This window comes from Oculina patagonica, chromosome 1 (assembly GCF_052425735.1).
Source record: "Oculina patagonica isolate OP01 chromosome 1, crgOcupat, whole genome shotgun sequence".
Taxonomy (NCBI): domain Eukaryota; kingdom Metazoa; phylum Cnidaria; class Anthozoa; order Scleractinia; family Oculinidae; genus Oculina; species Oculina patagonica.
Window position 1 is genome coordinate 12,800,382 of NC_135758.1, and position 15,998 is coordinate 12,816,379.

The 15,998-nt window shown below is 36.8% G+C and overlaps 1 protein-coding gene across 3 annotated transcripts; it reads right to left on the reverse strand.

Moving 5' to 3' along the window:
* Nucleotides 1–1,039: 1,039 nt before the first annotated feature.
* On the reverse strand, nt 1,040–15,141 carry LOC144657235 (uncharacterized). 3 transcript variants are annotated; one of them, XM_078517549.1, is made up of 3 exons: nt 14,756–15,141; nt 9,541–9,608; nt 1,040–6,478 (listed from the first exon to the last, which is right to left on the reverse strand). In XM_078517549.1, exon 3 carries the CDS (start codon nt 6,471–6,473, stop codon nt 4,320–4,322), a length of 2,154 nt encoding a protein of 717 aa, XP_078373675.1. In that variant the 5' UTR covers nt 6,474–6,478; nt 9,541–9,608; nt 14,756–15,141; the 3' UTR covers nt 1,040–4,319. The 3 variants fall into 3 exon arrangements, with proteins under 3 accessions (XP_078373675.1, XP_078373692.1, XP_078373683.1); XM_078517566.1 differs by lacking the exon at nt 14,756–15,141 and having other exon boundaries at nt 1,040–6,204; nt 6,271–6,478; nt 9,541–9,926; XM_078517557.1 differs by lacking the exons at nt 9,541–9,608; nt 14,756–15,141 and adding an exon at nt 11,843–11,902.
* Nucleotides 15,142–15,998: the final 857 nt, after the last annotated feature.

Sequence of the window (15,998 nt, forward strand, 5' to 3'; positions counted from 1 at the left end):
TATCACCGAAAATCGCACAGTCAGAAAAACTCGACCGTTGATTGGATAGGAGGGGGGGGAAAGGGGAGAATAAACCCCTATCCCCCCCTTATAGAGGCGAACTATTTAGCAAGGAACTGTGATTTCCTATCTAGACGTCATTTGGAAGATATTACACCACTTTGGGTTTCTAACACTCTGTGGATTGTGAAAAGAAACCAAAAAAATGGTTTTAGAAAGCATTTAGTGATATCTGCAGAAAATGTCAGACAACCCAAAAGGAAAATATCTTGTCAGTTTCTGTATTTTGAAACTGAACTTGAACTTGGCAAAATTGGTGAATTCAAATGGTTTCCTGGCGAGTGCGTCATTGCGGCATGCCGAGAAAATAGGATTACTACTATCAAAGGCAAAATATGATTACAGTTATTTATTAATGCTTTGTGACTCACGAAAATTCACTGTCAGACTCAAAAAATCAGGGAGATAAGGCTTACTGTAACATACCAGTAGCGCATCCAGACCTCCAGGTAAGTTGGGGCCCCGATCATCCAGACCCTGGAATAAGGGGAGGAGGGCACGTTCTCAAAAATAATTTTTTTGGACTTTTGGCCCTCAGTTTGGACTAAAAATAAGGTGGGCGGCCGCCCCTTCCCCCCCGGGCCGCTTTCCAAGATCCGCGACGGTATATCATGCATACAAAATTTGAGGCTCACAGATTTTGACTGACTTCTTTTTCGTTCTAAACGCGTAGATTCGAATACCCGTGACTCGCGTGACACTGATCACGCAACTCTGGGCTACATCCAAGCGAGAACCCGCGCAATCTTTGCGTGTATTCGCCCGGTTTTGTTATATTGTAGATGGCGCAATTTGTTCTAAAAAAAGCAAAATTGTCCCATATCATAGGTCTGCGTGTACCCCGCGCTTATGGTCTCCATCCCCGATTGTGGCTCCTGGTTAAACTCAACGAGAAATTGCCGTGTAGAACTAAAACCAAAATACCCCAGGACAGTTAGAAAGGACTAATACAAAGTATAAACAAAAGAGACAAATTATATTTGATGTGTTCTATTAAATTTAGTAAACAAAAATCTTTACATTCTTTTAAAACAAAGGGCCAGTGTAAACAATCACAAGACAGTTTCTCACATTTGCTATATATTGGTATATCAGATGTAACGCTACAAGGTAATTCACTTTTTTGCTGAACAATCATTGAACCAGAAGTTGTCAGCTACTTATATTTACTTTTTATTGTTTTTACAAATTTCCTAAAAATTATAAAATCCACGCCTTCGCTTATGCATGCATTGCGTGCCGTTTTTTTCACAGACCAACGTACACATATTAAACAGCATGACCTGTATACACCTAATTCAAGAAAAGTTGACCCGTAAAAAGCATAAACCATGAACGATACGATCGTATGGCATTCTGGGTAGATAGCATTGGCAAGCTGAGTAATATTCCATTTATTAATAATCAAGATGTTTTCTTCTTTTGGAGCCTTAGAGTGTAATTTATACAACTTGTCGCATCATACTGTTTATCCTGCCACAAACGGGGATTTTTTTCCGATTTCCAAGTAAACATTTTGGTCGCATCGTTCATGATTCATGCCAGGGGGAGGGGAAGAAAGTTGGCACTTTTCTTTGAATACATAGCAGTGCCGGAAAACGGTGCGAGCCTATGTCAATCAAGCCGTTGCTAAGAAAGACGTCACACCAAAGTTTTGTTTCCTCAGAAAGATTTAAATATCAATGACTGCGTACGTGTCAAATTCGAATAGTCGCGGTGTTTGCGTTTGATGTTTTACGCCCGCCGCTGAGATGTTTTGGCATTTTCTGCGAGATTTCTCACCTAATGTCTCACGTCACTGAGAATGTTTTTGCGGCGTGGAATAACAAGCGAAAAATTTGTCACGGTTGAAATTTAACAACCAAAAAATGGGAGTTATTTTTAATTAGTATAATTCACAAGCCTTACTTTTGCCAGACTGGTCACCGTTATTAATATTTGTTGTTTTGATGTCCGGAAGACTTTAAAGGAGCAATCAAAATGCAAATAGCTATTGTGTTTGTGCACGGTCAAGACCAAATCATGCGAACTAAACAATGAACTTTGTCAAGCTATTCACTACGCCCTTAGCAACCACTCGATAACTACTGCGCAGTCTCGGTTGCCCGGCACAGCTATGATTACTTTTTGAGTCGACGGTAACAAAGGAAGTTCCCCCCCCCCCCCCTGATTTATGCTTTTCACAGGTCAACGATTCTTCAATCAAGTATATAATACTGTAATTGGCGTTATTTATGATAACAGGGCATCAATATTTATTAATTAGACAAACCTTCACATTGAGATCAATTCTCTAAAATTTTTCAATTTGCATACATTTAATGTTTTAGCTTAACAATGTTTAGTGCATTATTCATATTAAACACCTGAATAAGTGTATTCTGTGAAAAACAAATTGCAGATGATGATGGCAAATGCATGTAAGGTGATTCCTTAGCATTGCATTGCATTGCATTGCATTGCTCATAATTTCACACAAGTAACACGACAACTTTACCATCTCGTAAACAGGTCTGGTGATCTACGCAATTTTTCTCGATTTTGATTATAGCAATCACTTTCTGTAAAAAACGAATTGAGACCAATTTTTACTGCAGAAGAGTAAATAACCACCAGAAAGGTGAACTTAACTAGTGCTCCTTAAAATATAATCGTGGTCTCATGCAACTACACTGCAGGCTAGCAACAAGTTTAATCAATGTCCAAAGAAAATATTTCACTTTATCATGAAACAATCATCTATAAACGTTTCTGGAAGCTAATATCGTATGAAATATGGGGTAATATGGGGGTATATGAAACGTAATATAAAACGTCATCTGTCCCTAAATGAATACTGGTACCCCTCTTTATTTTTCAAACTTAACTTCAAAATAGCCGAAGAAGACCTATTAAAAGTTCTACTGCAGTGAAATGACGTTAAGGTGGGCGTAAATGTGAATTTTAAGGGCTTTAAAGATGGGATAGAAAAAAGAAAATTATTTTTGAAACACCACCAGACAGTTGGCCCCCACTCAAGAGCACCCCAGGTTGTTTTCGTGTCCGTCTACTAATTTTAAAATTCTAATTCTAATTTTAAAGCTACATTAAATCATCAATATTTCATTTCTTTCTCTAAACTTTACAATTTCTTGGAGAAAAACTATTTCCTCTAAAAAATCCCCCCAAATCACTCAAAACTTTACAAATCACCAAAAAACAAAGATTTAAGCGGTAAGCAGAGAGATTTTTCGCTACTTGAAATGTTAACGACATTTTACCAGTACAGTCAACCCGTGTAAAGCGGCACAAAATGGTATTCATGTGTATTCCCGCCCTAAGGGGCACTATAATAACGCTGTGATACTAATAAAACCATTAAACCTATTTATTTTGCAACTATAATATTAAAACAGAATGCACAAGCAAATTTGAGCCGCCATGAATTCGCTTTTCATATCTTTACCTGGTTGTAGTAATCAACCAAGCTGGTAAACAAACTTCAATGCATTCTGTCCAAATAATTAAAGGGCATATGTCTATAAGGATCTATTCACCTGTCAAGGTAAAGCAACAAAACCTGAAGTCTCTTCAACTTAAATAATAATGAACGAGCTATGGGTTCTATTTTTGGCAACACAGACAAATATAAACTCCAAGGTAAACAACAAGACCCACTACTTCAGCCTAAGTTTTAAAATGCACCACAAATAACTGCTAGAACTAACAAATAATTCACCTAAAACTCCAGGTGAACTTGTACGGTTCAATATTCTTTAAAAGCTGCCAGCAATCAACATCTAACTTACCATTGGATCATTAAACCAAATTCTGGTATTGTCATCAGCTGCATCAAAACGGGTCTACAGTCTCCTCTGTAAGATCTTTTATCCCAGAATACGACCTGTACAAACTAGGGATATAAACTTAAATCATCTTACCTCAGTCCACACCAGTCGATGGCACGTTGAATTTAGCAAGTCACACTTGAAACTTCTGCTTGATGTACAACTTTTCATCAAGCAGCTGCTATAAAAATGGACCCTTTCGAAGGAAAAGGTTGTCTGCGACGAATTAATTCGAATTGGTTGAATTATTTTGTTATTTTGCTTTGATTGGCACTTCAATGGGACTGATGTTGACTAAGTCGTTTAAAGTTTATATTGACTACATACTAAGAAAACTAAGTTATATGTACTGTCTGTTGATGGCAATTCTAAAAACCTTTATATCCTTCTTGCATTTTGAGAGAAATTCTGAGCTTTAACAGTCATAAGCGCCTAGTGTGTCAATGACGTCAGGTACAAATTCAATGCCAAGTCACCACCTGCTTTATAAGCATTGAAAGTTCCTCTACATTTAGGACACTTGGCTTTCCGAAAATTGCCAGAATAATCAACCACCAATGATTCAACAGCACACAAGGGACACTTGTATTTCGCCACCTGAATTCCTTTTAGTGATCGTATCAATTTGGCAGCAACCTCAGCACCATGTTGGCCGTACGCTTTTCTTTCTTCCGAACTCAAGCTGTTCAAAGTCCAAAACACGTCCACAAATTTTAGGCCAAGGACATCAGAATTCTGCACCCTGAAGAACCCATTGTCTGCCCAGTCATCCCCCCATGAATTCATCAGACGTAAGCTCTCCGCGTCATAACTTGTGAGAACTACTGCATGGCCGCCTGGTTTGCTTGCTGAGTGATGCTTCAAATCGAGGTAGGCTCTTGTAAGGATTCCTTTTGGATTCTCTTCATAGAACTTGGAGAACTGATCCCACTGGGCTCCAGTCAGATGAAATGTGACAACCACTGGTCTCTTTGCAGAGACGGCTTTCATAGCACCAACAGCATCAACCTTTTTGCATTGCAGACGATATCTTGGACAAATTTCCTTGAGAACTTTAATGGTTCGGGCTCCATCTTCTCCATATTCAGCAATCAATTTCTCTCGTAACTCAAAGAAATCTGGATAACCACCATCTCGCCCAATGATGCGCTTCATGGCCAGGTGTAGAACAGCAGCAGATGCATTTGCATAACAGGTACCTCCATGTTGCTTTTTTGCACCAAACCCTTCACTTGCCTGGTTGATATAAATATCCAGATCAACTGAGGAGAGAATATCTGAAAGGGCATCTTGACTCAGGACTCCGTTCTTGGCCATGTCACAGACATCTTTGATGATTTCTGGATTGTTCACTTGAAAGAAGAGTCTGGTTTCATTGTTGTCAATATCGATCTTCCATCCTCTCTTCACAAACATGGTGCGTGGTATCTCCTGAGTTGTGATGGTGGAGCTCATTCTGAACATGAACTTTGCTGGCTCTTCCCAACTTTCGTCTGGAATGCTGTACAAATGACGAGGATCTGATAGCCTTTGGTCTGTAATGAAACAACTCACAATGGCAACTCCCAGATCAGACAACTCTTGGAGTGGTGGTTTGTTTCCATCAGACGGCTGACCATCGGAGAGAATAAAAAGAAGTTTCAGATGATTTGCAAACTCTGGGTTGGAAAACAGTTTCACTGAATCACGCATAGCTTGGATGAGCGGAGTCCCTCCATAAATGAAGGGTTCTACAGCATTCAGCATCTCATCAACCCGTTTATCAGTTAGGTCTTGATCACCGATACTGGCATGTAATATTTCTGATGCATTGTGAACACTCCTAATTGCAGCTTTGCTGACACCCACCATTTCTACAACGGCTTTCATGGTTTCAGCCACAAGTTGTTTGTTGACACCCGCCATTTCTACAGAGGCTCTTATGGTCTCAGCCACAAGTCGTTCACCCTTCATAATCGCTTCTCTGATTGCATCTTCTGTCCCTGCTTGCACATGTTCACCACAACCTGGAACAAAGCCCGCCATGAAAACCAAACCATCATTAAAGGTTAATTCGCGACATTCTCTAGGAAGACAATCTTCAACAAACTTTTCAGTAAAATAAGGACTTTTTTGTAGAAAATGAAGTATCGCAGCAGCAGTACTCTCATCAACAACTTTGAGCAAGATATCCATTTCTGCCCATTTGCGAACTCTCGATGCTCCATTTCTTTCAAGAATAGCCAAGGCTTCATTCAGAATTGATTCTGTGCTTCTCTTTGATCTCAAATCTTCTATGGAGGATTGATCATCTTGCGCTTTTTCAACGGTGCTCTTGCTGCTACTTGATCTCAGTTCTCCAATGGAGGATTGTTTCTCTTGTGCTTTATCAACAGTGCTTAACAAATCAAAGACTTCAGGATGAGAAGGACTACCAAAAGCCAAAGCAAAGGTCTGATTTGATGATGAGACATCATGCTTGATCAATTCATCAACCACTTTGAAGATAGACCTTACCCAACTCCCACCTTCCACACCCGTCCCGTCACCAACACTGTTTCTCATGGAGCCAGACACATCCACCAAAATGCCTATCAGGGTCGGCATCGTTCCTAATTGAAAAATATTAATAAAATGTATTGATTTCTAATAATAATAATAATAATACTAATAAGATTAACAAGAGAAAAACATATTGTAAAACAACACATATAGATACATACAATTTTTTACGACAGATTTACGATACTGGATAGCGCTTTAGAACGCCATGCGCGCTATTTTCGTCTTAACTATCTGTCCTAGTACGCAACAGACCGTTGAAACGAAAATCACACGAATGGCTTTCTAAAGCATTAGAATGACAAAAAAGTGACACCAGGTGAGATTTTAAGTTTTATTATAGCTTTTCAATGGCTGTAAGAGATATTTTTCCCAACTTTATTTAAAATCCATACAAGCTCTTCCTATAGCACATCCATACAAACTGTCATAGTACGCTTTGGGTACCTGTGGACTCGCTTACAAAAGTGCAAGATTTTCATTTCACTTAAAAAATTATGTGAATGGCAGGAGGCTTGTTTTAGTTAAGGAGCATGTTCATTTCCAAACAAGGTGACATCTCATAGTCTGTGCAAATTGCAAGTTATTATAAATGCAGGAATAAAAGATGATGTAAACAAGATCCACTGTTCTGACATGTTTCATGAACATTCGTTTCAATTGTTAACTTTTAAATAATTTCTCCCAAATTTATTGCTGTAAATTTACTAAAAATTCCATTCAATTGATTGAAATTTTATTTTCCAGACTCCAGCATTTCTGCTACCTTAGTGATCAAAGATCCGGGCACAACAAAGATTGCCCTAATCATGCAGCATACAAATGCAAATGTTAGAGCACATGCCTTTATCAAAATAAGTCGACTTAACATTTGGCGAGATCAATAATGTATTTGCTGACTCAAAACTTGACAAAAGTTGTGAAGAATATGGGGATACCACTGAAAGACTGCAAACAAGAGAATAAAAAAGCTTCCAAACAAAAGAGAAATCATTAATATATACAAGATTCAAGAAAGAAGGGATGTTGAAAATTTTAATCACACAAGTTTCTGTATGTCTATCTTTTATACGTTTTTCTAAGAAACATGTGTCAATACATGTACAAAAACAACTTTCAAAATCTATAAATGAAAACCAGACATACAAATATGACATGTACAGGTGGCAAAAAGTGGCAAAAGAGTGATCATTATTACAATTCTTAGAAAGAAGGCATGTTGAAAATTCCAACCATAATAAGTCATGCAGAACTGGCATCAATGTCTTTTACTAAGGAAATGCGTTACAAAACAACATCCAGTTGGGCTCTTAGTCTCCTCTTGCCAAGCACATTGGTATAATAATTAACAGAAATATACATGTTCAGCAAAAACAAATTCTTGATTATGTGTGAAATTACAAATGGCAAAATGAAATAAGTAGCCATGACTCTGTGTGCGGACCTTCATCTCCCTAGTTATTCTTAGAAAGATGGGAAGTTGAAACTCCAAAAAGTACGCCTAACTTTTAGGCATGTCTGTATAAAAACGAGCGCCCTGCGATCTGTCAGACAGAATTCGAAGATTTCATTTCAGTTAAGATTTAGTATAAAATGCAGAAATGCAGTGGGGCTTTTTCGTCCACAATAACTAAGCATGTGAAACGCATCGTAACATAAATAAATCTAGTTTACGTTCAATCAATCAATCATTTTTTATGCTCTTAGGACTACAAGCTCATTGGTATAATAAAAGAAATATAGACATGTTTAGCAAAAATATTCTCGTTGTTTTTAATGCCTCGCTAAGTAAAATTATAGCTCGCACACAAATTAAATGGCAAAATAGATTAAGTAGCCATGACTCTGTGTGAAGACCTTCACCTCCTTAAAATTCCTAGAAAGATGGGAAGTTGTAACTCTAAGTGCGTCTATCTTTTAGGCGTTTATGAATAAAATGAGCGCCCTGCAATCTGTGAAAGAGAAGTTTTATTTCAGTTAAGATTTGGTATAAAATGACTTGCCTGAATAAGACATGCTCAAATTTTACATGTAAGCTTGACATGACTGCTCATGGTTCAAGTAATACGAGATCTCAAAAACCGAAAAACCCTTCCCTTCCCGGGAACCTTCATGTAGCAAATCAAAGCTATAAAGAGGAAAAATCTCGTTTGTGAATAACATCTCAGCAACTTACGATCTACAGTACAGCCCCGATAACTCGAACTCTGAAGGGAAACAAAAAACAGTTCGAGTTAGCGGGGTTTTGAGTTATCGCGGTCGATTTAATATTTAATTTGCAAAGTTAATAATTGATAGTTTACTGATTGTTCAGCACTTTTCAGTATACAGTACAATGTAAGTTGAATTTATCCCTCCAGAAACTCTAACACGACCATACATTATTATGATAAGAGTGCAAAATGGCTGTCAAATACGTGATCTGTTCGTTGCTCTAATCAATGGGCAACCGTGGCGAGTTGCAAGAACTAAAATTCGAGTTATAGGGGAAAATTGATCCAAATGGTTATCAAGTGAAACGAAATTTAGTTCAAGAGGGCGGATTGTTCGAGTTATCCGAGTTCGAGCAATTGGTTGCAAGTAAATTTTCACTAGCTCTTTGCAATTCACGAGAAAATATGTGCACAAACGAACAAAACCTAACAATGTTGACATTTGCGATCCCGAAATAAACATTCGGATGAATTTCGGAGACAACACTGATCAGATTAACGCCTTATTACAGCAAATTTTGATGAAGTCAACATTTATTTCCTTGTTCGAACAAAACTTGGGGCTTTTTGCATTGGTGACCAAATTGGTCAGAAACCGTGAGTTCAACGGAAGCAAACCAAATAACAGTGAGGTTAAACCATAGACGTTTTTTATACACATGCTAAGCCGAATTTTCGCCAAAACATCAATATATAAAAGCTCAGTCGATTGCTTTTCCTTCTCATTGTTAAAAGTGAAAGTGCGCCACAAACAAGAATTTTAACTTCCGCTTTCCCTCCGTGGCTTACAAATTTTCGTTTTTACGTTCCTTAATGCAAACCTAACACAAGAAATGAGTCTGACTATCTCTAATAAGTTACATCAGTGCTTAAAAAAATTTACATTTGTATTTGCTTACCTGGAAACTATAAACGCTATATCCTTCCAACCTCTTGGGTTGTTTACAGCCGATATTTTAAATCATCACTGCACGTAAAAGAAAGTTGGACACCAGTCACGTGTCAGTTGTTCACCAATGTTACATTAAAATTACAATTGCCGAAATGTGCCTCAAAACTCAACAAAAGTTGTCAAAAATATGGGAATACCACTGAAAGACTGCTGACAAGAGAATAGAAAAGCTTCCATACAACAGAGAAATCCTTTAATGTATACAAGACATACAGCAAACTACAATCACTGCCCATAACCCTTTTGACCCCAATTTCCGAGTCAATTCCAAGAAAGAAGGAATAATGAAAATTGCAATCACACAAGTTTCTGCATGTCTATCCTTATACCTTTTTCTAAGAAAGATGTGTCTACCTTCAATACCTTTTACTAAGAAAATGAGTTACAAAAAACAAAAAAGGTTTAGATCTGCAAAGATATACAATGGACGAGCACATTGGTAAAATAATTAACAGAAATAGACATGTTTAGCAAAAGATCTGTTGTTCATAATGAATAAAATGACAAATGACAAAAAACCTTTATCTCCCTAATAAATCTTAGAAAGATGGGAATTTAAAACTCTAAAAAGTACGTCTAACTTTTAGGCATTTCAGTATGAAAATGAGCGCATGGCAATCTGTCAGACAGAAGATTTCATTTCAGTCAAGATTTACTACAAAATGCAGAAATGCAGTGGGGCTTTTCGTCCACAATATCTAAGTATGTAAAACACGTCGTAAAAAAAAAATTACGTTCAATCAATCAATCAATCTGCATTTTTGGTGCTGGAATTTCCTATGGCCAAGCTCATTGGTATAATAATGAGACATGTTTAACAGAAATATTCTTGTTGCTTTTAATGCCTCGCTAAATATAATCATAGGTAACACAAAAATTAAATGACAAATGACAAAATACCACAAACAGCCATTACTCTGCGTGAGGACCTTAACCTCTCTATAATTCCTAGAAAGATGGGAAGTTGTAACCCTAAGTGCGTCTATCTTTTAGGCGATTTTGTATGAAATGAGCGCCCTGTAATCTGCCAGACAAAAAGTTTCATTTCAGTAAAGATTTAGTATAAAATGCAGAAATGCAACAGAATGCCCAAAGTCACTTGCTGAATAAGACATGCTCAAATTTTACATGTAGGCTTAACATGACTGCACAAGGTTCAATTATAAAAACATTTTCAAAGTTATTAAATACATTGTAAATGCAAAAAACCCTTCCTGGCAACCTTCAAGTAGCAAATCAAAGCTATAAGGTTGCAAATATCTGGTTTGTGAATAACATCTCAGAAACTTGTGATGTACAGTACTGCCTCGATAACTCGAACTAGATCTGAAGGAAAACAAAAACCCGTTCGAGTTAGCGAGTTTTCGAGATATCGAGGTCGATTGAATATTTAAAAATTTGCAAAGTTAATAACTGATACTTTACTGGTTTTCAGCACTTCTCAGTATGATGTACAGTGCAAATTTAACATATCTTGCCTAGATCTGTAACACGACTATGCATTCTTATGAAATGAGTGGAAAATTCACTGTCAAATACGTGATCTGTTCGTTTCTCTAATCAATGGGCAACCGTGGCGAGTTGCAAGAACCGGAATTCCAGTTATCGGGGTAAATTTGACCCAAATATTGATCAAGAGAAACGAAATTTAGTTCGAGTGGGCGGGGTGTTAAAGTTATCCGAGTTCGAGCAATTGGTTGCAACTAAGTTATTACTAACTCTTTGCAATTCACGAGAAGATATGTGCACAAACAAACGCAACCTAGCAATGTTGACATTTGCTTCCAGTAGAGCTGCAAGTTTATACAAAAGGCATCCTTGAGACAACTAAACCTTCAGATAAATTTCGGAGGATCAAAAAAACACCTTATTGCTGCAAATTTCGATGAAGTAAACATTTGCTTTCTTTTTCGAACGAAACCTGGGGCTTTTTGGCAACCACAATGGTCAGAATAGAAACCGTATTTTAACCAATGCAAACCACATAACAGTGAGCTTAAAACATAGACCTTTTGTATTCACCTCCTAAGTCAACTTTTCGTCAAGAACATCCGGATCAAACGCTTAAACGATTGCTTTTCTTTCTTATTGTTTAAAGTAAAAGTGCGCAACAAACAAGAATTTTCCGGTTTCTGTTTGTGTCTTAAAAATCTTTTCGTTGTTACGTCCCTAAATACAAACCTACACAAGGAATGAGTCTAACTCGATTTTAGTTGCATCCTAAAACAGCTACATTTGTATTTGCTTACCTGGAAACAATAGAACTGTAATATGAGCCAAACGCCAAGACTGCGAGCCTTTCAAGCTTTTGTGTTGTTTAAATACAGCCGATAGCTTAAATCACCACTGCATATGAAGGAGGAAGGTTGGTAACCAGTCACGTGTCAGTTTTTTACCAATAAAATTCGATGTTTATGGCGGATGTAAATAAGCCGTCTCCCGAGTTTGGGATGGGGGTGGGGGGGTGAGGGTGAGGTACTCCCATTACCAGAAACTGCTACAGAACGGTATAGAAACGGTAAAGAAACAATACAGAACGTCCTGGAGAAGGGTAGGGAGAATTTTCTTTTGATTCAGCGAAGTATTTAATGACACGACGTAACAATAATGCGGAATTTAAGCTTAATTGCAAGTTATTATAAATGCAGGAATAAAAGATGATGTAAACAAGATCCACTGTTCTGACATGTTTCATGAACATTCGTTTCAATTGTTAACTTTTAAATAATTTCTCCCAAATTTATTGCTGTAAATTTACTAAAAATTCCATTCAATTGATTGAAATTTTATTTTCCAGACTCCAGCATTTCTGCTACCTCAGTGATCAAAGATCCGGGCACAACAAAGATTGCCCTAATCATGCAGCATACAAATGCAAATGTTAGAGCACATGCCTTTATCAAAATAAGTCGACTTAACATTTGGCGAGATCAATAATGTATTTGCTGACTCAAAACTTGACAAAAGTTGTGAAGAATATGGGGATACCACTGAAAGACTGCAAACAAGAGAATAAAAAAGCTTCCAAACAAAAGAGAAATCATTAATATATACAAGATTCAAGAAAGAAGGGATGTTGAAAATTTTAATCACACAAGTTTCTGTATGTCTATCTTTTATACGTTTTTCTAAGAAACATGTGTCAATACATGTACAAAAACAACTTTCAAAATCTATAAATGAAAACCAGACATACAAATATGACATGTACAGGTGGCAAAAAGTGGCAAAAGAGTGATCATTATTACAATTCTTAGAAAGAAGGCATGTTGAAAATTCCAACCATAATAAGTCATGCAGAACTGGCATCAATGTCTTTTACTAAGGAAATGCGTTACAAAACAACATCCAGTTGGGCTCTTAGTCTCCTCTTGCCAAGCACATTGGTATAATAATTAACAGAAATATACATGTTCAGCAAAAACAAATTCTTGATTATGTGTGAAATTACAAATGGCAAAATGAAATAAGTAGCCATGACTCTGTGTGCGGACCTTCATCTCCCTAGTTATTCTTAGAAAGATGGGAAGTTGAAACTCCAAAAAGTACGCCTAACTTTTAGGCATGTCTGTATAAAAACGAGCGCCCTGCGATCTGTCAGACAGAATTCGAAGATTTCATTTCAGTTAAGATTTAGTATAAAATGCAGAAATGCAGTGGGGCTTTTTCGTCCACAATAACTAAGCATGTGAAACGCATCGTAACATAAATAAATCTAGTTTACGTTCAATCAATCAATCATTTTTTATGCTCTTAGGACTACAAGCTCATTGGTATAATAAAAGAAATATAGACATGTTTAGCAAAAATATTCTCGTTGTTTTTAATGCCTCGCTAAGTAAAATTATAGCTCGCACACAAATTAAATGGCAAAATAGATTAAGTAGCCATGACTCTGTGTGAAGACCTTCACCTCCTTAAAATTCCTAGAAAGATGGGAAGTTGTAACTCTAAGTGCGTCTATCTTTTAGGCGTTTATGAATAAAATGAGCGCCCTGCAATCTGTGAAAGAGAAGTTTTATTTCAGTTAAGATTTGGTATAAAATGACTTGCCTGAATAAGACATGCTCAAATTTTACATGTAAGCTTGACATGACTGCTCATGGTTCAAGTAATACGAGATCTCAAAAACCGAAAAACCCTTCCCTTCCCGGGAACCTTCATGTAGCAAATCAAAGCTATAAAGAGGAAAAATCTCGTTTGTGAATAACATCTCAGCAACTTACGATCTACAGTACAGCCCCGATAACTCGAACTCTGAAGGGAAACAAAAAACAGTTCGAGTTAGCGGGGTTTTGAGTTATCGCGGTCGATTTAATATTTAATTTGCAAAGTTAATAATTGATAGTTTACTGATTGTTCAGCACTTTTCAGTATACAGTACAATGTAAGTTGAATTTATCCCTCCAGAAACTCTAACACGACCATACATTATTATGATAAGAGTGCAAAATGGCTGTCAAATACGTGATCTGTTCGTTGCTCTAATCAATGGGCAACCGTGGCGAGTTGCAAGAACTAAAATTCGAGTTATAGGGGAAAATTGATCCAAATGGTTATCAAGTGAAACGAAATTTAGTTCAAGAGGGCGGATTGTTCGAGTTATCCGAGTTCGAGCAATTGGTTGCAAGTAAATTTTCACTAGCTCTTTGCAATTCACGAGAAAATATGTGCACAAACGAACAAAACCTAACAATGTTGACATTTGCGATCCCGAAATAAACATTCGGATGAATTTCGGAGACAACACTGATCAGATTAACGCCTTATTACAGCAAATTTTGATGAAGTCAACATTTATTTCCTTGTTCGAACAAAACTTGGGGCTTTTTGCATTGGTGACCAAATTGGTCAGAAACCGTGAGTTCAACGGAAGCAAACCAAATAACAGTGAGGTTAAACCATAGACGTTTTTTATACACATGCTAAGCCGAATTTTCGCCAAAACATCAATATATAAAAGCTCAGTCGATTGCTTTTCCTTCTCATTGTTAAAAGTGAAAGTGCGCCACAAACAAGAATTTTAACTTCCGCTTTCCCTCCGTGGCTTACAAATTTTCGTTTTTACGTTCCTTAATGCAAACCTAACACAAGAAATGAGTCTGACTATCTCTAATAAGTTACATCAGTGCTTAAAAAAATTTACATTTGTATTTGCTTACCTGGAAACTATAAACGCTATATCCTTCCAACCTCTTGGGTTGTTTACAGCCGATATTTTAAATCATCACTGCACGTAAAAGAAAGTTGGACACCAGTCACGTGTCAGTTGTTCACCAATGTTACATTAAAATTACAATTGCCGAAATGTGCCTCAAAACTCAACAAAAGTTGTCAAAAATATGGGAATACCACTGAAAGACTGCTGACAAGAGAATAGAAAAGCTTCCATACAACAGAGAAATCCTTTAATGTATACAAGACATACAGCAAACTACAATCACTGCCCATAACCCTTTTGACCCCAATTTCCGAGTCAATTCCAAGAAAGAAGGAATAATGAAAATTGCAATCACACAAGTTTCTGCATGTCTATCCTTATACCTTTTTCTAAGAAAGATGTGTCTACCTTCAATACCTTTTACTAAGAAAATGAGTTACAAAAAACAAAAAAGGTTTAGATCTGCAAAGATATACAATGGACGAGCACATTGGTAAAATAATTAACAGAAATAGACATGTTTAGCAAAAGATCTGTTGTTCATAATGAATAAAATGACAAATGACAAAAAACCTTTATCTCCCTAATAAATCTTAGAAAGATGGGAATTTAAAACTCTAAAAAGTACGTCTAACTTTTAGGCATTTCAGTATGAAAATGAGCGCATGGCAATCTGTCAGACAGAAGATTTCATTTCAGTCAAGATTTACTACAAAATGCAGAAATGCAGTGGGGCTTTTCGTCCACAATATCTAAGTATGTAAAACACGTCGTAAAAAAAAAATTACGTTCAATCAATCAATCAATCTGCATTTTTGGTGCTGGAATTTCCTATGGCCAAGCTCATTGGTATAATAATGAGACATGTTTAACAGAAATATTCTTGTTGCTTTTAATGCCTCGCTAAATATAATCATAGGTAACACAAAAATTAAATGACAAATGACAAAATACCACAAACAGCCATTACTCTGCGTGAGGACCTTAACCTCTCTATAATTCCTAGAAAGATGGGAAGTTGTAACCCTAAGTGCGTCTATCTTTTAGGCGATTTTGTATGAAATGAGCGCCCTGTAATCTGCCAGACAAAAAGTTTCATTTCAGTAAAGATTTAGTATAAAATGCAGAAATGCAACAGAATGCCCAAAGTCACTTGCTGAATAAGACATGCTCAAATTTTACATGTAGGCTTAACATGACTGCACAAGGTTCAATTATAAAAACATTTTCAAAGTTATTAAATA